Genomic DNA, 23,504 nt, shown 5'->3' with positions numbered 1-23,504 from the left:
TGTTTTTTATCAGTATTTTTGTATATTTTCCAGTACAAATGTCTAAAGATTCTTAAACCAAGATGCATTTACTTTAGAAGCAAAATAACATAAAATCTAGTTTTCTGAGAAATGGATCAAAATGAAGTGTTTATGATATAAATTAGAACAAATATCTGCAACTTTACATACATATAATAACATACCCCATTGACAGATATTCGTTCTTGTTCCAAGCATAAATTCATTTAATTTTGTTCATTTTCTCAGAAAACACGAATTCATATCTTTTTGAATCTTAAGTAAATGCATCTTGATTTAATTGTTTAGATATTTGTACTGGAAAACAAGACAAAAACACAAAGGATATATATATCTTTTTTTTACATTGCATGCAACATTTAATGTTTTAAGAGTTTCTGAATTCAAGACTTTCTGCTCTGATTTAGGATATTTATGGCCTTAATTTGCAATAGTGGGACTTTAGACCCATTTAAAAATGCAGAAACCTTGATTAACAAAGTGATAGTGTTATTTCATCTTCCGATACATTATTTTATACATTGTATTATTTTGGTTCAATGAACATTATTCTAGACATAATTAATAAAAAGCAGCAATTTCATGTGTTTTAAAGCTAAAACAACAACATGTAACAAAGAGAAATTTATTTCATATTGTTGACACTAGACACAGCCTGATCACTGACTGCCAAAATCCTGAGACGTAAAGAAAATATAATAAAAAGGGAAAATGCAGTTCAAATGTAATTATTAATGTTTATGCAAAGCATTATTTTGGGTCTAATAGCCACAGAATTTGATATAGCAATCATACTGAGCATGCAAATAAATAAAGCCATAGATAATATATTATGAAGGCCAAGATCTTCAGAAGTTTCTGTTACAATGTACACAAATACACAAAAGTACATCCTACGACGCTGCCACTTGTGTTAGTGGTTCCTCGAGGTACTGCACTAAAGCTTCAGCCTGTGAACATAAACACAATTACTATGATTGTTCATGAAAATACATAATTAAGAGCTATTATATATATATACACCAAATCTCACCTTGGCTTTAAGCATCCCAAAGCCTACGGTCTCCTTGGCATACATGCAAAGCAACAAGTTTGCAACACGTGTAATGGCCACCCTGCCCTCCTGTAATGACGGAGAAAATGCAGCACATTGTAAAGAAGACTACTGTAGAACAATACAGTAGTTCATCATGTTATTTCTAGCATGGTGTAATAAAAAAAAAAAAAAAAAAGCACATATGTTTGGTAAATCCAGACACAGCCTATAGCAGGGTTCCTCAAATCTTTCCCTGGAGGTGCAATCTGCTGCATAGTTTAGCTCCAACCCTGATCAAACTCACCTACCTGTGATTTTCTAATGATCTTGAAGACTCTGATTAGCAACTCAGGTGTGTTTGATTAGGGTTAGAGCTAAAAACTGCATGAATGGTCCAGATTTGAGGATCCCTGGCCTATAGCATCTGCTGTGCTGAATTTGTGCATATCTTGTATAATGCGTATGTTATTGCATATATCAAAGATCAACCTTCGCAATCATTTACTATAACCCAACTGTACAATGACATTCCTACCATACAATCCATCAGGATGAATTTCAGTTTGTCCTCATTAAAGGCCTGGTGTCCATTTTTGTCGTAAGCTGCCCAGATGTTGCTGGCAATGGCTGCGGTGACTCTTGCATCAGTGTCTCCATATCCAGAATACGCCAACAGAGAGCCTTCATTATTCAATAACCTAAAATAAAAAACACACACGAAAAAAATAAATATATTATATATTTTTTAAAGCATACAAAAATTGAACAAATTCATAAACTCTTACTTTGACCTGTAAAGTGGTCAAAAAAACTAAAAACCAATATCAAATGGGATCTGCAAACAAAGTTTCTCTTTAGTAATTTCACTTGATTTTATTGCACAATATACACTAGACTAGTTCATTAAAAGTGAACAGATGTTATCTGTGGATGTATGAGTCGGTTCTCATTTAGTTCACACAGATAAACATTAAACAACAAATGTATTTTTGTGTAATGTTTGTGCTTTAAAGCGGTGTGTAATATATTTATTTAAAATAATGGGATTTGTTATTCCGCTATTTCTTAATATGGCTTAAGTCGATCAATCACGTTTGAAGCTACTATATAAATATGACATTTTTAATGATTTAACATGCATTAAGCAAAGCCCAAAGGCTACAAAATATCTTACTTTTAACTCAAGTGAGCATGTTAATAACATAAATGTGCAACATATTATTGGTTACCAATTTATGTGCCAGCTAAAGCTACTGATAAGAAGAAAGATTGAATTTTAAATACTCACAGGGTGCTTTGTACGCCACTGGTGTTTGCTTGACTGAGTACTTGTGTTAATGCTTTAGGACGCAACATAATTTGAAGGAAAACGGCAATAATACTAATGCGTTTAAAATGTACGTGCGATTACAGCAAGAATTTCCAGCAACCCAACATGAACATCAGCTGACTTCTAACTTCCGCGCTGGTGATTCATGGGAAATGTAGTGTCATGGAAGCGCCTACGAACTACAAAAACGTGACCTACGTCAAAACTGAACGTAGCATGGATGACTTGTGTTTTTCGGGCCATTTATAAAACAAAAGAACGACGAAACCAACTAAAGTTTTTTTTTTCTTATATACTGGAGATTTATAAATGCTTTATCAAATAGAAAATAATGGCAGTACTAAATTAAAATTGCAAGGGTGTTATTATTACTGACGAATATCTTTAACGTCAATCTTCAACTGGTTCACCCTCATTAAGTCACAACCTGGTTACAATACACTGTTCATATGCACTCTTAAATACAAATATCCTTTATTGACTTCCTTGGTTCCATGAAGAACTTTTAACATCCACAGAACCTTTCTAATGCACTAATGGTTATTTTTCAAAAAAAGGTTCTTTATATGATTGAAATGTTCTTTACACCAAGAAAAAAAAAAAAGAAGGCATTTAAGAATTAACTTAAAGGTTCTTTGAGGAACCCAAAACAGTTCTTTTATATCGGACTTCACCCTTTTTGACTCTTGATTTTTAAGAGTCTGTGATTTCCAGACTTTAAATGAAGTTACATAATTGTTTTAAAGAATGGTTTATGATAATTGCACCCACAAAAAGCAAATGTTACAGCTAAGCATAACAAAATCAAAATTCACTAAAAGATTGAACATGTTTCCTTAATCTTAGAAATCACAGTTTTAAAATGTCAGATTTTCAGTTCTCATTAAGTAAATGAACAAGAAATGAGATTTTTAAAAAGTTAAGATATCTAACTAGAGCAATCCTAATGTCTAAAGCTTTGTGATTGATTGTGAATTTAAATGGTTATATAACGCATTAACAAGAACAAATGACTTGTGTGATCTCCACATTAATTAGACAATAATTAAATATATTGTGGTTATAAGAGAATGATCATGCAATACTTTTTCAACTTCAAAAGTAAAATTGCAAGGTGTCATGCAGCCCAACATCGCAAATATAAAAAACAAACAAAAAAAACCATTGGATTTAAGACAAAACCAGATGCTAGAAGGAACTACAAACCCCAATGAATGTTGGTTTCTGTAATATAATTCAAGTAGAATAAAGAGTGGATTATGGACGTGCAGCAAAAAAATAATAATAATTAAATTCACAATAAAACTCTGTTAGTTCCATTAGACAGCTGTTGGTTAGCACTGAGAGAAGCTAGCATCACTATCATGCTGTAACCCGTTGTTTTCTTTGCCAGATCAACTTGAGGATGATGTATTCAGTACACAAAACAAGTGTGTTCCAGGCATTAGAATACTTCTGTCAAAGCATAAAGATATGGTCGAAACAAATGTTGTCTGCGTTCGCCGCTGCATGTTAAGCTGAGAAATATTTTATTGATGCTTTGTTACAACCTTACCCATATGACAAGCCTTTACGGTCAATTCATGTACACTCCTCAAAGGCAAACGACTAAAGAGATGACTGAATATCTTTTCCAAATCTCATCTCCAAAACTCATTCCTTTCTAAAATAGCTGAAGTGTAAGCGATCAGAGTCAAGGTGTTATAGTGATCAGACATATTCATGTCTATTAGATTTCGATTAACACATCAAAATGTCAAGGAACGCTCAAATCAACGTCAACTGAGGGTGGTGGAAGGGGAATAAAGGGTAAGCTCTACGTTTCTGCAATAAATACTGGTTTGATCAGGCATGAATTAGGAGAAACAGAGAGAAATTAAGGAAACCAAGCATTTTCACAGAAGACAAGAATCCCTCTGGGCCTCGGAATTCAAGCGTATGGATTTTATTCCCCTAACCACTGAGTAGTGCCTCAGGTGAGTGTGTTCTAATTGTAAGGAATGGTAACTCAAACTTGGTAAGCTTTGTCCCATCTTACTAGTGATGAGGGGTTAGTGTGATGTCATTCCACAGCGATTCTGGTTTGTTTAGTTTTTTTTGTTCAAGGAAACAAATTTGAAACCCTCATTGCTTTTTGATTCAGAGATTGAATGATCGAAGCGCAAAAAAAGAAAAAAAAAGAAAAAAAAAAAAACACACGATTGGAGTAATTGGAATTCTGTCTATGTGGGGCTTGTCAGATTTTATGTGATGAGGACTATGTTTGCTTCTTGTCTCCCTTCGTATGCTCTCAGCTGATGGAATTAAGAAGGCTGAGAGCCGAGCAGTCTTTCAATGGCGGCGTTGATGTCGCCCCCGGTGGCAATGAGGGCCTGAAGGTTGGCTTCCCTGTTGATGAAGCCCATGGCACTCAGCTGCTCCAGCTGTTGCTGGAAACGTACTTCAGGAGTCTGAGTCTGCAAAATGAGGTGAAAAGAAGAGTGTACAAATCAAATATACACAGCATACTCAGTGTTTCCCACAGCATTTGTAAATACAGCTTTCAAAATGTTGCACATTTTAAAATCTGCTCCAGCCCATTTTCAGTGTCTAACCTGAATGGAGTAAAAAGTCTCTGCACTGACTTGTATCTGGACTCGAAACCTCTTTTCAGTTCAGTCAGACTGATTTTAGAGATGCCATACAATTAAAATATAAGTATTATTACACTGATAGTTTTATTAGTAATAGTAGAATTCTGTGCATTATTCAAAAGTTAGTAATATATTATAATTGTATTACAACTGCACTGTAAAATAAATAGAAGTGAAAATGGAATATTTTGTAATAAGCATATTTTTAGCACATTTTTCTTTACAACTGGGAAAATGACAATACTTTTATTTTAATTTCTTCACTTGTGAGAGTGAAACTCTCAAGCTGTTATTTGTGGAAACCTGCCGTTTCAGTGAAAACAGGTTAAGAAATGAGTCTAATTAGAGATCTGGGGAAATACTGTAATCACCCGTTTACAAAAATGTGGATCGCAAGCAGATCGGGAGCAAACTGTGCACCTTGCTTTGGAACACTTAGGTAATTAATGGGAAACACTGATAATGTTATTAACAACAACCAAAAAATGTAAGTACCGATGCATTCCCTCCAGCAAACATCTGTAGCATCTGTTGCATGAGCTGCTGCTGGGCAGTGTTTGTTCCAGCAGCGGGGGTGGGGGTGGGGGAGGGGGTTGGTGCTGGGGCCTGGCCTGAGGGCGGAGGATTTTCAGGGGTCACATTCACCCCTGTGGGCAGTGGGGCACCAGGAATACCAGCAGCCATCCCACCAGGTATCAGACTAGAAAGAGACAAGTCACATTTAATTGGTAAGGTGCAGATATTGCCACACTGATTGTTTAGATTATAGGGTCTGTCAAATATACATAACTGGACTAAAACAAACCCATTTAATAAGCACATTAATAAGCTTCCTCTAATCTAGAGGAAGATGCATTTACTTGACAAAACCAAGAGGGAGGGAAATAATAGAAAGAGGATGTGTTCTTTAGAGTTTTTCACTCAGTAGAGCAGCAGTTTTCAACTCCAGTCCTCGCTCCCTACAGTGTTCATTGCTCCCTAATCCCTAAGCATGAGAAATCAGTTTACTTCACTTCGGAACTTATTTATTCACGGATTTGCGCTACACCACCGCCAGCGCCATAACACACACAGACGAAATTTACTAGTGAAGTGTGACAAAATATACCTCTGTAAATACAATTTAATTTCACGTCTCGCACACTTCAATGCCCTTTGAATGGAACATATATGCTCGCTTCGAACTGGAATCATTGCGGAATATCCTTTGAAGTCCACTTCGCAGGGCACTTACGGTCAAATAGAACAAAGGTCTGAAGTGAAGAGAGAAACATACAAAATGTGCAGAGCGGAGGGGGGGGGGGGGGGGGGGGGCGCAAGGACTGGAGTTGAAAACCGCTGCTGTAGAGAACAAAGTAACTAAGTGACAAAAAAAAAAAAATACTTTAAATACTTCAAATTATCCATTTTAATAGATCAACTTAAAATTCTTATTCAGTGCTACTTAACATTTGTGTGGAAAACATGATATATTGCCATTAAGTAAAATAAAAAAAATTAAAAAGTGGCACTGGAAGTGCACCTGGGCATGAGACCAGGGGCTTCGGTTTGAAGGGTTTGCAGTCCCTCCTGGATCTGCATTAGGGCTTGCATGGCTCGAGGATTTGTCATGACAGAAAGAGATTCTGGGTTCTGCATCTGCAAGTGAGTCAGGAAACCAAGTCAGTTAGCAAATTAAACCTATACCCCATAGACAATCTACAACAATGCCAACCGGACACACCTGCTGTAGAAATACAGGTAACTGCTGTCTCATTTGATCCTGCAGCTGTGGATTTCCGGCAAAGAGAGGGTTGTTCATCAACACCTGAATAATGTTTAGATTTAGAACAATTAATAACAGATCATTATAGTAAATTAAAAGCTCTTTGAATGATGAAATTTTGAGAATGATGGTCTTGCTACCTGTGAGGCAACATCAGGATTCTGGGCCAGGGACTGCATCATAGTGCGCATATAAGGAGCAGAAAGCATGTTCTGCATAAGCTGAGGGTTCTCAGAGATCTGTTGCATTACGCTCTGCATGCCAGGACTGTTGAACATACCTAAAAGCAAACCACAGTAATTAGATAGACAGACAAGACTGCTATAACCGTGCACTCATATTACCTGCTTGAAAATTCTACCACAACATATGCTCTATAAAATCCATGGACCTGATTTTAAAGTTAAAAGCCAAATGTTTACATAAAAGACCATTACCGTTTCCAAGGCTAGAGGAGCTGATGCCCAGAGGGTTGGACACACTGGGTGTGGTTGAGCTTGTGGTGGAGCTGGTGGTGGTAGCAGTCCCAGAGGTGGTGGTGGCAGCGGTGTCAGGGGGCCCCCAGGGATTTGGCAGGGGCTCTCGGTTTTCTGTCCTGGAGGGCTGTGCTCCAGAGTTATCAGCATTTCCCAATGCCGAGAAGGGGTTATTTCCAAACTGATAAGATGATGCAATATAGCATATAATGTTGCATATATTTTCATGAGTGATAAGGCTTGACAGTGAATTACAAATTTAACATTTTAGGTGAAAATCTTTTTTTTTTTTATGAAAAAAAAACCCCCCCATTATTTTCAAATTAAAATATATTTTTTAAAATCAATTAATTTATCTGACCTGTTCACGTGCAGCACTAAACATGGGCTCTTGAATATCTGTGTACATCCTCCGAAGAGCATTGTAACCCCCAGGAATACTCTCCAGGTTGCTAAGCGCCCGGTCCTGGTTACGCATCATCTCTTGCATCATGGCTGGGTTTCGTGCCAACTCCATTGTCTTGACAAGCAAGAAAAGTTAATAAAAACAAATAAGTTCCTTAAATAATGCAATAAAGCAAATGCACACCTTTTAGATGTGCAAGTCAGAATAAAGTACTTTCTGAAGACAAAATATAACTGCACACTACCTTAAGAATTTTATTATTGCAAATAAATCAAGCAAAATACCTTCTAGTACGTATCCAATAACATACCTGTCTCATAAGCTCTGGGTTGTTAAGCATGTGTGAAATCTCTGGGTTGCGCTCCATCAGTTGCTGCATTTGTGGGTTGGCCACTATCATCTGCCTCATCAGGTCAGGGTTGGACATCATGCTCTGCACAAGCGGGTTCTCCATGATCTGAGACAGCATCTCAGGGTTGGACATGAGCTGTCGCTGCATCTGCTGCTGAAGCTCCATGAAGTTGGCAGATCCCATACCGAGGTTAGCCAGGCCCGACAGGTCACCAAACCCAGCTGAAAACATACAATGAGAACCAGCGTAAAACAAAAGCAAAATACAATAACAAAACTTTCTTAAAAAGAACATAATACTATATTAGGGTTCTCAACATTTGTCTTTGTAACAATTATTTGTAGAAAAGGAACTAATTTAGATAAAACAAAAAACAATCAGCCAATAAACTGAAAAAGTGCTAAAATCGCAACATAAGATATTGTAAAATCACATTGGGAAAAAAGCAAACCACAGTATAAACAAACTTAAACTTTATGCAATATATATCAACAAACATTTTTAAATAATGCATTTACTTTATGTAATTTTACAAATACAGTATAAGTATAATTTAGATTGTTTCATTTCATTTTAAGTATATTTTGTATTCAGCATTTTTTATTAATATTTGTTTTTTAATATTATTTATTTTCTCAAGTATTTGTTTCAGTTTGTATTTCATTAATGTTAATACTTCAATACGTTCAACATTTCTTTTCATTGAGGTTTTTGTCTAATATTTACATTTTATTTCAATTAGAAAAAACAATGTTTAAAGTTGTAGTTAACAATAACAATACTGGTTACAACACAAAACACCAACAAGATTAAGGAATTACACTTAAAACGGGCTGACATCTCATATAAACAAACTCAAAAACATTACTCACCTAGTATATTGGGTGGCTGTGTCGGGGTTGGGGACGGCCCGCTGCCCTGGGGTGTGCCCAGGTTGCTGGCCGGGCTGGAGTTAGTGCTTCCAGCGGTGTTGCCCTGTGATGGTCCAGGGCCAGAAGAGGCAGAAGTCTGCGAACTACCACCACCTGAAGTCCTACAAACACAAAACCCTCTAAATGTAAGCCATCCATAATGCACAGGCACTATTCTACAACACATTATGGCTTTGCATGTGAAAATACCAGTTATGTTTTGACCCTAAAAGCAGGACTTCTCACTTTTGTGCTGTTTTGATGACCAGGTGAACCGTGAGTCCGTCTTTAATGCCATGCTGGCTGAGCGTGTCTCCGTCCTTCAGGATCTTACCGGCAAAAATCAGAACCAACTGGTCCTGCTTCGCCTTAAATCTTTTGGAGATGTCCTCTTTAAACTGTTAAGAGGACAAAACATGCGGGTTATGATATCAGACGTGAAATCAAAATCAACACAACCTTACTTTTGTGCAACATCACAGTCCCTTTCATTAAACCTGATCTCGTAAACATCAACATTAACCAGCAACTGGCCACAAACACTGCTAGCACCACCTTTACAGGAAATGCTATCTAACACGTTCCTTAATTTATCCATATAGTCTTGAAGTCAACAATACAAAGCAAAGCAGAAAGAGCGCGACCGAAGATGACAGACTAGAACCTTCTACCCGAGCAGGCCGTTTCTTTAACGAGAACAGTGAGTTAGAAAACCCCACTCTACAAGCGTCTTAAAAGACCAAAAACAATGAACAAGATGCTCAAAATAACATCATTTAAGTACCAGCAAGAGTGGAAGTCATTCTAAACATCCCCTGTGACGATTTTCGGCTTTGAACTGTTCGTCGTCAATCGTTAGCTCTCCGGCTAAAGCTGTTAGCCGCTGCTGTAACGAACGCCCGGTTGATACAAACAACAAGAAACCGCGAAAAATTCACCTGTGCGACAGATGAATCCTCAGGGATGGCTATTTCTTCTTTATCCTTCGGTGTTTTGACGGTGACCTTAATGATAGTCGCGCTAGCGGCGGCATTTTCCTCAGTGTTCGTCTCCACGGCAGGATCCGTGCCGCTATTCTCCGCCATCTTTACTCTTCTTTTACTTCATTACATCATCGCACCAACAAGCAGCGGGGAAAAGCGCTGCAGACGCCGATTGTTCCACAGCGCCCCCTGGCAGCCTGGAGTGTCACTACTGCTCCCCCTGGATGAAAACACATCTTCCACTGTAACACAAGTTTCAAATGTATTTCTTACATTTTTGTTCCACAGGCTGTTCAAGAAAAGTGGGTATATAAACATTTAAAGAATGTCCGTCAGCCATGCACTAATAGTAAGTGGATCTTTTAGCTTCTTGTTGAAGATGACAAAGTTAACAAGAAATCAGTGAATTAATGACTTGCTGATGCTCTTAGTATTAGATCCATCACTTTATTTTGTGTTGGGGTCAATCTGACCCACACTCATTTTCAAACTGCTCGAAATCGTCATGATGCCGGGCTCTGCAGTTCTTCCTTTCTCCACCAGAGGTCACCATCTCCCATCCTCCCGGACTCCATTCCCCTAACTCCACTCACCTGCCGCATATCACACACACCTGCCACAAATTACACTCCCAGCTGTTCCCCATTGTCATGGACTATTTATACACCACACTCCCGCTGTGCTGTCTGGGTGAATTAGTTGTAATTGTATTTGTCGTAGTTCTAGGGATACATGCACTGTGTTGCTGTCTTGTGTATCCCATTCCTTAACCTGTTTTGTTTTGCCTTGTTGGCCTTTTTTGTTCAAATCCTACCTGCATTTGGACCCAGACTTCGTCTTTGCACGGCGCTCCCTAAGTGCTCCGTGACCAAAATAGGCTACTGTTTTTTTCCAATTCATGTTTTGTGAATATTTCTCATTTCGGGTACTTTATGTGGCTGCGAAGTTTTGACATAGATGTGTTTTGGAAAAGTTTATTTTGTAGCCTACGACTTTTGTGTTGGGGTCAAACTGACTCCCCCATTGGTTTTCATGCAATTTGGAAAAAAAAACAGAAAATCTTTACTGTAGCTTCTGAACTACATGAGAACAATTTCAACCAGAGGGAATACAAACAGCAATAAATGAGCTTACACTAGTACAAATAATGTTATACTTGTATTTACACCTTATTGTGACTCATGCTGTTTTATTCCTTTCATTTTTTGAGTAAAAACTAGTGCTGTCAAACGATTAATCGCATCCAGAATAAAAGTTTTTGTTTGCACAGTATATGTGTGTGTTCTGTGTATATTTATTATGTATATATAAATACACACACATACAGTATATATTTTGAAAATATTTACATGTCTATATTTATATTCATATAATTTATATTATAAATATATTTAATAGATAAAAATATTTTTTCTGAAATATACATTGATTTTTACAAATGTTTTGTTTATTAAAACTATTTTACTTTTTTTACTTTGAACAATGATAGAACTTGACCCATCTTCTTGGGTTTCTTCTTATCAGCATATAAAACAAACAGCTCTGGTTTGAAGTATTCCAGCTGACATTGCCTTTTACCGTTTATGGGCATTTTATTTTTACTTTTTTACCTTACCTTTTTCTAAAAGTGTGCATCGCCTTTTGAGTCAGTTTTTTTACATTTAATCGGTCAATATTACATTTGGGCTTTTACCAAGCAAAAGAAGTCAGTATTGACAAAATTCATCTTTGCAATGCAGAGGAAACATAGAATGGCAAGCTACTTTTACACACTGTTTAATGCAGCTCAGAGGGACATGCAATTCTTTAACCTGCAGCTACAAATGCATAATGTTTTGATATTTTAAACAAAACATTGACAACTGATGTTTGAAATTAATAAAAAAATTAAAAGATACTTTAAAAGTGAAATTAAAAGCGAGTCACAGTTAATAAGTGAGTCAATGCGATTGAACCCAATCATAAACGGTTGATTTATTTAGGAACGAAATGCTGTCATGTTGCTCAGAGATGCAAAACAGTGTTGTGGCTGTCTTTGGGTTTATTTTTAATGGCGAAATTGAGCAAAAACAGCCAATATGCTGTCTAAAACATAAGTCTCTTAATTAACTTCTTGCTTATTGAACTGTTGTAAAAATCATTTGTAATCATGCTGATTTTTGGAGAGAAAAACAACACACTTCTGTGATACTGATTATATGAAATTATATATACTGTATATACATTTTCTGCCCCCATATCTTGAATTTTCGACCTTTTAAATATCATTAAATATCATAAAATTTTAATATCAGCAGTGTTTATTATATCTTCAGTTTCAACCTGACTATAGACTCGGGTTCTTTAAATTTCAGGAAGAACAAAAAGGAAAAATGAGATTCACTGAAAGGAACAAAACAGATCAGGATCAGATCAGAGTCACCCTTCAGTCTGCACTCTCAACTTTACTGTTACGCACAAGGTGTGTCGAGTTTACTGTGTTTCTTAAGATCTGTAAAATTCACATGCTATTAAAAAGTAAGAACAATGTAAAAGGTGTGACTTGAATATCAACGACTACTTTTTAGCAAGCACACATCAGCCTTCACTTCTTACAGAAACGTTGCTGCAGTCAATGAGAAAACTAAGCTGATTAGTACTAAGCTGCAACTGCAACAAGCAAATAAATTTATTACAAACAATGCACTGAAACTTGTCATGGTTGTGGTCACTTAGTGCGTTAATTTTATTTGACAAAAAATAAAACATTTTGGATGCATTGCAAGAAATTAGAAGTCTGTCATGATCAAGTATGTGTTAAATACAAATGTCATTGCAGTAGCTGTGTATATACTTAATTTTACATCTTGACATTTTTCAGATTCCTGACAGTTATGGCATAACACTATATTTTTCTCTTGTTCCATAGATTGTGGAAATTATAATTAGTGTAATCAGTATTACCGTGGAGAATTTGTTTGCATGTTTCTATCATGATGATAGCGCTGTTGGTCCTTCAGATTTGTGTGACCATCAGTTTTTGTGTTTTGACTAGGAAAGCTTTGTGCAAAAACAATGAAGACACAATGTACTGTATCATCAGCACTATTACAACAATCAGTCAGTCAAATTCAGAGAGATGCTTTGTATGTTCATGTTTGTTTGTGGTTTGTGAAACTTAACAAGCTGCTCATGGAAGATGCCACTCTGGTGCTGCATGACAAGATGACCACAAATATTTAAAGTTATGGAATGCCATTTTGTCTCTCAATATAGTAGAATAATTTAAAGCAGATCTCCTTCTGCAAACCTGTAAGGGCCATATTTACTAAACAGGGCAAATTAGCATAAGAACACAATCACATAAAAGCATTGATGTTTGTGGAAAGTTCTGCGGATGATCAAGTTCAAGTCAAGTTCAAGTTGAGCTTTATTGTCATTCCGCTACATGTGGGGACATGCAGTGGAACGAAATGTCGTGCCTCGCAGGACCACGGTGCTACATAAATACAGACATTACAACAATGAAGTAAAAAAAAAAAACACTAAAAAAACACTATAAACCTATACACTACTAACAGATTTAACTATAAGTATACTATATATAAGTATTTACCCTATACAAACTAAAAAGGATAAAAAATACAACTATACGAATGCTTCACATAAATATTACCCTATACAAACTAAAAAAAAATAGAAGATAAAAAATACAAACTATACGAATGCTTCACAAATACTGTACATGTGCAAGAGAGACATTTGAGTCAGCAGCTGGTTGGGGAACAGTGCAGGATGATTTGTAGTGCATGAGCATGTAAACATACATATATTGCTGAGTTTTTTGTGAGATTGTGCACACGCAGCAGTGTGTGTAAGTGTCCATAGTGCACATAGTGTAAAGTGTAAGTGTCCATAGTGCACATAGTGTAAAGTGTAAGTGTCCATAGTGCACATAGTGTAGAGTGTGAGTGTCCATAGTGTAAAGTGTCCATAGTGCACATAGAGGAGAGTGTCCATAGTGTAAAGAAAAATAAGAATAAAATAAATTTAAAAAAATAATTAAAGTTCCATACAGTTTTTCTTTGGTGTGGTAAGGTTTGGGGTGGGGGGTGGTCCATGTTCAGGAGGTAGGGGTTTGCATGGGGTTTCAGAGGGGGGCGGGGTGGTTTGAGTTCAGGGCTCTCACAGCCTGGGGGAAAAAGCTGTTGAGCAGTCTGGCTGAGCGGGCTCTGATGCTCCGGTACCGTCTTCCTGATGGTAGGAGCTGGAAGAGACTGTGGGAGGGATGGGTGGAGTCCTTCACGATGCTGTTGGTTTTGCTGGAGCATCGTGTAAGGAAGATGTCCAGGATGGAGGGGAGAGGGGCACCGATGATCTTTGCAGCTGTGTTCACTGTCCGCTGGAGGGTCTTGCGGTCAGCAGCACTGCAGTTCCCGTACCAGACAGTGATGCAGCTGGTCAGCACACTCTCAATGGTGCCTCTGTAGAATGTGGTGAGGATGGGTGGAGGGAGACTTGCTCTTTTCAGCCGGCGGAGAAAGTGTAGGCGTTGTTGTGCCTTTTTGGAGAGTGACATGGTGTTGGTGGTCCAGGTGAGATCCTCTGTGATGTGCACCCCCAGGAATTTAGTGCTGCTGACTCTCTCCACAGTCGAGCTGTCGATGGTCAGTGGGGGGTGGTCAACGGAGTTTCTCCTGAAGTCCATCACAACCTCCTTTGTCTTCTCCACATTGAGGGACAGATTGTTTGTGCCACACCATTCAGCCAGCTGTGCCACTTCCTCTCTGTAGTGCGTTTCATCGTTGTTGCTGATGAGACCTACCACTGTTGTGTCATCAGCAAACTTGATGATGTGGTTGAAGCTGAACTTGGCAGTGCAGTCGTGGGTCAGCAGTGTGAAGAGCAGCGGGCTGAGCACACAGCCTTGTGGAGCACCTGTGCTCAGTGTTGTAGTGCTCGAGGTGTTGTTGCCGACACGGACTGACTGAGGTCTTCCAGTTAGAAAGTCCAGGATCCAGTTACAGAGGGAATTGTTAAGGCCCAGCAGGTTTAGCTTATTTATGAGCTGTTGTGGGATTATTGTGTTGAATGCCGAGCTGAAGTCAATGAACAGCATTCTAACATAGGAGTCTTTATTTTCTAGGTGGGTAAGAGCCAGGTGGAGGGTGGAGGAAATTGCATCGTCCGTAGAGCGGTTTGGACGGTATGCAAACTGGAGCGGGTCGAGTGTGTTGGGGAGGCTGGTTTTGATGTTATGCATGACTAGCCTCTCAAAGCACTTCATCATGATTGGAGTCAGTGCTATGGGACGGTAGTCATTGAGACAGGACACAGGTGATTTCTTCGGTACCGGTATGATTGTTGTGGATTTGAAACACGTGGGGACGACTGCCTGACTCAGCGAGGTGTTGAAGATATCTGTTAGGACATCTGTCAGCTGTGCAGCACAGTCTCTCAGAACACGGCCAGGTATGTTGTCAGGACCCGCAGCCTTGCGTGGGTTAATCCTAGATAGGGTCTTCCTTACGTCGGCTGGAGACAGACAGAGTGCCCGGTCGTTGGGAGGTGTGGGCAGTTTTTGTGCAGGTGTGTCATTCTGCATTTCAAACCGTGAATAGAGTGTTGGAAGAGCCGGTCTTGAGGGGTTAGCTCTTAGCCTAGCTCGTATACCTCCGCGCTTACCGCGCTTCCGTCCTCTCTCACACCGCTTGCGACGCTGCCTTGTGCGGGTAGCGTCAGTAGGCGAGGCCGCGGTCTCGAGGTCCGGCTCCAGCAGTAAACAAAGGCCTCGTAGCTTCTCAGTAGCCGCCGGCGAGAGTTGGTGTACGTAAGCGTTGCTGATATCCAAAAGACTTTGGCGATCATAGATGAATTCTGGGGTGATTTCCTTAAGAGTTAGCGGTAAACTGACACTATTTGGAGACGAACAGACGACATTAAACGACATAAAAGCACCGTCTTTGGGACCCGGAGCAGCCGCAGCGATCGATCGCGCCGCCATCTTCCCATGTAGATCAACTGATAATTGTCAGTCTGTGTCTTGTGTTTCCCCGTCTCTCGTGTCCATATTTGGCCTTCCTGTTCCTGTCCTCGTTCCCTGTTCATTAGTTGATTTGTCCCCAGCCCTGTGTTTAATTGCTCTACACCTGTTTCCGTTCTTCCCTGTTGATTTCCCCGTGTTCATAAGCCCTGTGTTTCCCTGCCTCTGTGTCCAGTCTGATCGTCATCTATATACGTCAACCTGTGTGTGGCTTTGCAAAAATAAAAGTCTAAGTATTGAAGACGTTCCTCGCCTCATCGATTCCCTGCTCCTACGTGTGACGTGACAGAAGACTGGACCTAAACATGACTACGGCTGAAGACAGACTTTGGTGCCTGCGGCAGAATGGTCAGGAATTGGTGAGTTATGTGGAGGAGTTCCTTGAGCTTTCCAACAAGGTGAGCTGGATGGACGCCTCGCTCGGTGTCTGTTTTCGGCTTGGGTTGGATGATGATGTCATCAGTAGCGATCTTCCCACGTCCAGTTTTTCCCTGATCGAGCTGATTAATCATGTCCTCAATGTAAATGGCATTAATTTCGAAGTCGAAGAATGTCAGAACAATCTTCATCCAACCAACCCGAAAACAACCAGGCCCCCCCAGCTCACCCCTCGCCAGGACCCTCCACATATACCCAACCAAATGTTCCGGCCACCCAAATCTTCCCAGCACCGCCTCTGTCCTCAGCCCAGAGCGCCCCCGAGAATCTGCGCTTCAAGAGCGCCCTCCTGTGCCTGCTCCTCGCAGGTACTCTCCTGCGTCTCCGCTGGTCCCGTCCAGCTCTCCTGCGTCTCCGCTGGGTCCGTCCAGCTCTGCACTGCAGGAGCGCCCCCCAGAGTCCGCGCTGCCAGAGCGCCCCACAAAGTCCGCGCCTCAGTGACTCCCAGGGGGGAACTTCCCCTAGAAATTTTTTTTTGGGGGGGGGGGGGTAATAGGGTCACGGCCTGTGTGGCCGGGCCAAGGGCCAAGGCCACAGAACCCCTCTGGCGGCCTGAAGAAATAAGGCCGTGGCCTCCCGAGTCTCCAGTCCCGCCATGGCCTCCCGAGTCCCCTGTCTCGCCATGGCCTCCTGAATCCCCGGATCCGCCATGGCCTCCCGAGTCTCCTGACCCGCCAGGGGAGACCCTCTTGATGGAAGTGTGCGCGGTCAGGAGCGCTGTCTTAGCCGACAGGAATTTCAGCTCGTCTGAGTCCAGCGGCTCAAAGGGACCCCTCTGAAGTCCAACCAGGACGATAGAGAGGTCCCAGGAGGGCATTAGGGGTGACCTAGGGGGGTTCAACCTCCTGGCACCCCTCAGGAACCTCACGATGAGATCATGCTTTCCCAGGGACCGGCCGTCCACTGCATCGTGATGGGCCGCGATAGCAGCCACATACACTTTCAAGGTGACAGCCTACGCTCCAACCTTTCTTGCAGGAACGAAAGCACTACTCCAATCGTGCATCTTCGGGGGTCTTCCCGGCGAGAAGAACACCAGTTCGCGAACAGACTCCACTTCAGTGCATAGGCTTGCCTTGTTGAAGGAGCTTTAGCCTGAGTGATGGTGTCTACCATGGCCTGTGGTAGACCACTTAAGTCTGCCGCGTCCCGTCCAGGAGCCACGTCCCGTCCAGGAGCCACACGCGGGTGCCATATGGTGCCGAGCCCCTGAGAAAGGAGTTCCTTCCTCAGAGGAATGTGCCAGGGAGGGGCTGTCGCGAGGAGAAGGAGTTCGCGAAACCAGGTCTGGGTGGGCCAATACGGCGCGTCCAAAAGGACCTGCTCCTCGTCCTCCCTGACCTTGCACAGTGTCTGTGCGAGCAGGCTCACTGGGGGAAATGCATACTTGCGTAAAGCCCGAGGCCAGCTGTGTGCCAGTGCGTCCGTGCCGAGGGGCCCCTCGGTCAGGGAGAAATATAGCTGGCAGTGGGAGGACTCGCGCGGAAGCAAACAGGTCTACCCGAGCTTCCCCGAATCGACTCCAGATCAGCCAGATCGTCTCGGGATGGAGTCGCCACTCTCCGGGGAAAATGAGCTGTCGTGAGAGCGCATCGGCCGCATGATTGAGCTCCCCCGGAATGTGGACAGCACGCAGCGATCTGAGAAATAACTTAACTTAAAATAATCTTAACTTAATTAACTTAAAATAATCTAAGTTATTTGTTTTGCTGGTAATTGAATTAAAATTTTCTTTCAATATTGTAGAAAATTATTTAAACCAGATGTCCTCCCATCTGCAATACTGTATTAATTATATAAGATCCAGTTTTTTAAAACGGCAAATTAGCGTGAGAACACAACACAGTCGCATAAAAGCAGCGATGGGAGTAGAAAGTTCTGACGCAGGCAGTGCATGTTTATAATGACCAACACAACCAAAAGCAGCGTAAATTAGCGTAGAGTCACAAAAAGCAGATCCGATAACAACAGCACAGGCGCAAAATGTTTTGGCATTAGATAATGAGTACCAGTACTGACTACAGCAAACCTTAGTAAATCACCTGCATGATTCATTTGAATAGCAGCTACTCTCCTCCCATTCATTTTGCATCTGAAAGGGAAACTGCTAAATGCATCAATTATAAACCAAGTATGAAAAATGTGATGTCATTAGATTTTTAACAAAAATTACATTTGTACCAAGGGAGCATTTTGCACCACAGCTGGGGTAAAACACCCCCATGGGTGGGTTAAAAAAATACTTAGGTTAATACTGCTAATTTAACACTTTGAAAGGGACTAGAAATTATCTATACAAATATAAAAATCATATAAATTAACATAAAAATAAAAAATACCAAATTATTACTTTGACCTCTGCTGAACATATGTTTTGTTGTGCTAAAGTATTCATTGGCAAAGCTCAAGTTCTCTCAACTAATCAGCAGATGGTGGTAACGTTCCTTTCATCCACCCACACTGTCTCTTGAATTTCTCAATCACACCTTTATCTCACTCTCAACTTCAGAATCAGGAGGACTTTTTCAAGTATTTTCAATCGGCCTCTGAAAAGCAAATAGGCCTATGTCAGGGACCACATTCCTGACCTGTGATTTTCTAATGATCCTGAAGACAATGATTAGCATGCTCAGGTGTGTTTGATTAGGGTTAAAGTTAAACTCTGCAGGAAAGTGGATCCCTGGCCTATATTAAACAACAGGTTTGATATCTTTTAAGGCCTGTTTACACCTGGTTACTTCATGCGTTTTCTCTGATTGGATATTGATCTGATTTGTTAAAACTTTTCCATTTACACTTGGCCACATAAATCTTTCTTCGGAAAACGGATATGTTAATTCTTCAATTTCTGCGCCATATGCAAATTTATGGCATTAGCGTCAATGAAAGCAATAGATATGCTCTACATTTTATTCATTACCAGCTAATTTCAATATCAGAGACCGCAACCGGAGAGAGTGCGGCATCAACACTGGAAAGATAGGTTAGTGTCACTACTTTTAATGAAGATGATTGTGTGTTGAGCGTCTGCGACTTTCAGTTTAATTCGCAGCAGTTTGAGTGTCAGCTTTCTGAAGAGATAGTCAGCTACTCATCAACAGTGATGCTTGTTGCATTAGCGCTGTCATATCTGACTATAACATGCCATATAGCCTATAAAATGCTCTCACACGTTTATTATTTTAATATTTCTGGAGGAGTAAAATTAGCATATATGGTTTCAACAACCAGATGCATTTACATGTGTGCAGTTTTGACCACCTCCCGAAATGGTTTGAGCGATCAGATTTTTATCCGTCTTGAATGCGTTTCGGGGGGCATTTACACCCGGTCTAGGTGTAAATAGCTCTTTGGTTTGCGCTATTCCAGTTCAGTTAATTGGCCAAAGAATGGTCAGTCAATATTGTTAGAATTCTCCTAGTTGCATTACAGGGCTGCCTACACAAAACCTGCAAGGGCCCAAAGGAACAAAAGTTGCTCTGTGCCCGAACGGGCTGGCCCACACTGGGCCATCATGGGATTTATGTGGGCACTCCGCTAGTGTGGGCTGCTCACAGGGGGCCTGTGGTGAGCCCAAAGCTGTGGGCCCTGCCTGGGCAAGCCCGCACTGGGCATGTTTCGGTTTGGTGTGGGCTGGCTCTAGCTCACTGTGCAAACTCTGTTTTCTCTCAGGTACATCACCAGTGTAAGCTTCATGGTGAAAACTTCTACATCATTCTCATCAACGTAGACCGAAGTTGCAACAAAAATGTATCTTGACTTTATCTAGTGGTTATGTTGGGAAAAACAGTAGGGGCGCATTCCCCCACTCTATATAGATACATGTGGGTTTCTCTGTTTCACCTACAACAATGAAGAAAAAAAAGATTTTAAAAGCTGTCTCAGCTTTTTTATTATTGTCTTTTTTTGCCTTATAAATACCTATCAACCATCTCTAACATGTTGGTTTGGACCCCGTCTTTTATTGTAAATAACTTTCTTCACAATATCTTCTCTTGTCCTAAAATGAAAAGCAGACTTAATTATCATCAGTGTAATTAGCCTACCTAATAGCAGCTGTACTGGAAGCTCCTGACACAAAAAAAACGAATTCGTTGTGTGTGCAAAAACAAGTTAGTTGGCAATCAGTGTTAATTTTGTTGACTAATAATTTGTCATAATTTTCGTTAATGACACTTTTTTGGTTTTCATGGTTCCTCCATTGGTACTTCAGTATGATCTATCCTAGACGCATATTTGCGTAAATACCCCTACACATTAATCTACTTGCAAAAAAAATTTCTGAAGAGATCAGAATAAGTCAAATGTAACATTTTATTATCAGTCAGGTAAATATGTATTAATTATGCCAATTGCATAGCCAATTCAAAGATGTCAAATCATATCAATACAAAACATCAAAATCAAGATTAATCTAAGAGTAAAAGATGCATACCAGACCTTAGAAAATACATAGTATGGAGTGTAGAGACACACCACACTACGGGCTTATTCAGGCTACAGAATTGCAAAGTAGTGTTTTATCACTTCCCTTATATACCCAGATAACAAAGACAAAGAAATGTTCAGATCAGTTGTAAAAACATAAAATACTTTTTGGGTTTTTTGGTTCTAGTGCTCCAGGGTCGCAACTGGATGAAGATGGTTAAACATTCCGGCAGACCCCTAAAGGGGGGGACACCCTCCTCAGTAGAACACAATTCTACAAAAGTTTTCAATATTTCTCACAATATAAGTGACTACTGTGATATTGAGACCAATTTACCAATCGCACAGAGACATTTAGGACGATACCAAACATGAAGGGGAAAAACAACAGGTTCACAAGATACATGATATGTGGTATATACATATTCTTAATTACTTTGAGTGTAAACTTATGAGGGGAAAGAGTGAGAGGCAGAGATGGCAGGGAGAGAAGGGAGTCATAAATGAGCAAGGGGAGTGGTGCTGTTTGTTGTCTTTTGTTGTCTAAATATGAAATTTAATCGTAAGCTTGAATAGTTTTAGAGAATTTGATGTTTCCCCATACAAAGTGATAGGAGCTGCTCTTGGACGCCCGGGAGGCGTTTAAAAGATGGCCGCCGAGTGACATGACTTGTCTTAAAGAGACTTTGCTATCGCGGATGTGCACATCGCGATATCGATGCTGAAACGATATATCGTGCAGCCCTATTAGCTTCAGGCCTTGTAGCTCCCTAAACGTCCTCCCTCAACTCTCTTCATAAAAGTGGCAAAACAAAGGATTATCAGTGCTTTCAAGACACGCACATTGCCTTTGATTACATAATAAAGAGTATTGCAAATAGTTTGATAATTTATAGATATTTTAAAAGTTATAGATGTATAGTATATGTCTAGTATATATCTATATGTATAGTTATAGATATAAGATATTGTGAGTGTTTATTTAAAAAGATTTTGGCAGATATTGTTTCTGATGCCACATTGTGCTCATATACAGTCAGGTCCATAAATATTGGGACATCGACACAATTCTAACATTTTTGGCTCTATGCACCACCACAATGGATGTTTCAAATGAAACGAACAAGATGTGCACTGTAAAAATTCTGAGTAAAGTAATTCCGTAAAATTTACAGTAATAAACTGGCAGCTGTGGTTGCCAGAATTCTACCGTAAAAAATACGGTAGCAACGTTTTAGGTTTTACGGTTTTAACTTAAATTTACAGTTAAATACCGTAATTTCTTTAACTGATATAATCTTAATATACCAACCTATTAAAGTACTGAAATCTGTTTTGTTCCTTTCAAATACACTGATAACCACCAAATGCAGGTGATGATGAGAGAGTCACATGATGAGCCAAAGCCCATCACAAGTAACTTTTAAACAATAGCATATACAGAAGGTGCACAGTGTCATTCACACAAGCACTAAACACCATCATGGTGAGACTCATTAAACTGAAATATGCTATAAACATTAATTTAACAACATTAGATGCAACATACAACCCTAATAAACATAACTGATAAGAAAAAACTAAGAAGAAACATAGTTATTTCAAAGAAACAACGTCAAATACAAACAGAATTTGAAATGGAACGCAGGGAATTCTGGGAACGTCAGTTTACGGATTTTCCCTGTAAATTTTACAGGAACTTTCCGTTAACCATGTAACAGGTTTTTACCGTAGCATTTTCACAGTTTTTTACCGTTAAAATCACGATCATTTTTAACTGCAGACTGTCAGCTTTAATTTGAGGTTATTTACATCCAAATCAGGTGAACGGTGTAGGAATTACAACAGTTTGCATATGTGCCTCCCACTTGTTAAGGGACCAAAAGTGGTGGTGGTGGTGATGGCGCAGTGGATAAGACACATGCCTTTGGTGTGAGAGACCCGGGTTCGAATCCACTGTGAGACACCAATGTGTCCCTGAGCAAGACACTTAACCCCTAGTTGCTCCAGAGGCGTGCGACCTCTGACATGTATAGCAGTTGTAAGTCGCTTTGGATAAAAGCGTCAGCTAAATGAATAAATGTAAATAAATGTAAATGTAAAAGTAATGGGACAATTGGCTTCTCAGCTGTTCCATGGCCAGGTGTGTGTTATACCCTCATTATCCAAATTACAATGAGCAGATAAAAGGTCCAGAGTTCATTTCAAGTGTGCTATTTGCATTTGGAATCTGTTGCTGTCAACTGTCAAGATGAGATCCAAAGAGCTGTCACTATGCGTTCCAGACGCTGTAATTGACTGCAAAGGATTTGCAACCAAGTATTAAAAAGTGAAAGTTTGATTTATGATTATTATTCTGTCCCATTACTTTTGGTCCCTTAACAAGTGGGAGGCACATATGCAAACTGTTGTAATTCCTACACCGTTCACCTGATTTGGATGTAAATACCCTCAAATTAAAGCTGACAGTCTGCAGTTAAAGCACATCTTGTTCGTTTCATTTGAAATCCATTGTGGTGGTGTATAGAGCCAAAAATGTTAGAATTGTGTCGATGTCCCAATATTTATGGACCTGACTGTACATCTGTATGTCTGTGATTATTCATTTCTTGGTGGCAGATGTCGACATCCCTGTTGCCAGTATTAGTATTCACAACGTCTTATGGGAGCCCTGTGAGAAGTCCTGAGAACACACCATGTCAG

At 40.0% G+C, this 23,504-nt stretch overlaps 2 protein-coding genes across 2 annotated transcripts; both read right to left on the bottom strand.

The window, feature by feature from the left end:
• Window positions 1-364: 364 nt before the first annotated feature.
• Window positions 365-2,521, bottom strand: LOC306887077 (ragulator complex protein LAMTOR2). The gene is made up of 4 exons (XM_079444561.1): window positions 2,346-2,521; window positions 1,593-1,755; window positions 1,055-1,144; window positions 365-971 (listed from the first exon to the last, which is right to left on the bottom strand). The coding sequence occupies exons 1-4, from the start codon at window positions 2,411-2,413 to the stop codon at window positions 915-917; spliced, it is 378 nt and encodes a 125-aa protein (XP_079300687.1). The 5' UTR covers window positions 2,414-2,521; the 3' UTR covers window positions 365-914.
• Window positions 2,522-2,677: 156 nt separating this feature from the next.
• Window positions 2,678-10,102, bottom strand: LOC306887061 (ubiquilin-4-like). Its single transcript, XM_079444537.1, has 12 exons — window positions 9,869-10,102; window positions 9,177-9,328; window positions 8,892-9,052; window positions 7,978-8,240; window positions 7,623-7,781; window positions 7,223-7,442; window positions 6,926-7,065; window positions 6,744-6,827; window positions 6,543-6,658; window positions 5,516-5,720; window positions 3,119-4,843; window positions 2,678-3,062 (listed from the first exon to the last, which is right to left on the bottom strand). Exons 1-11 carry the CDS (start codon window positions 10,013-10,015, stop codon window positions 4,691-4,693), a joined length of 1,800 nt encoding a protein of 599 aa, XP_079300663.1. The 5' UTR covers window positions 10,016-10,102; the 3' UTR covers window positions 2,678-3,062; window positions 3,119-4,690.
• Between the last annotated feature and the right edge of the window lie 13,402 nt (window positions 10,103-23,504).

This window comes from Barbus barbus (assembly GCF_936440315.1).
Source record: "Barbus barbus genome assembly, chromosome: 21".
Lineage (NCBI taxonomy): Eukaryota > Metazoa > Chordata > Actinopteri > Cypriniformes > Cyprinidae > Barbus > Barbus barbus.
The sequence above is the reverse complement of the archived record's forward strand: the minus strand, read 5'-3'. Positions and strand labels throughout refer to the sequence as shown.

Coding starts and splice junctions, on each gene's coding strand:
- LOC306887077 (XM_079444561.1), bottom strand. CDS start 2,413: ATGTTGCGTCCTAAAGCATTAACACAAGTACTCAGTCAAGCAAACACC. Junction 1,145..1,592: donor TCATCCTGATGGATTGTATG/GTAGGAATGTCA, acceptor CCGTCATTACAG/GAGGGCAGGGTGGCCATTAC. Junction 972..1,054: donor TTGGGATGCTTAAAGCCAAG/GTGAGATTTGGT, acceptor TTATGTTCACAG/GCTGAAGCTTTAGTGCAGTA.
- LOC306887061 (XM_079444537.1), bottom strand. CDS start 10,015: ATGGCGGAGAATAGCGGCACGGATCCTGCCGTGGAGACGAACACTGAG. Junction 9,329..9,868: donor AGGATTCATCTGTCGCACAG/GTGAATTTTTCG, acceptor TCCTCTTAACAG/TTTAAAGAGGACATCTCCAA. Junction 7,066..7,222: donor CTCCTCTAGCCTTGGAAACG/GTAATGGTCTTT, acceptor GTTTGCTTTTAG/GTATGTTCAACAGTCCTGGC.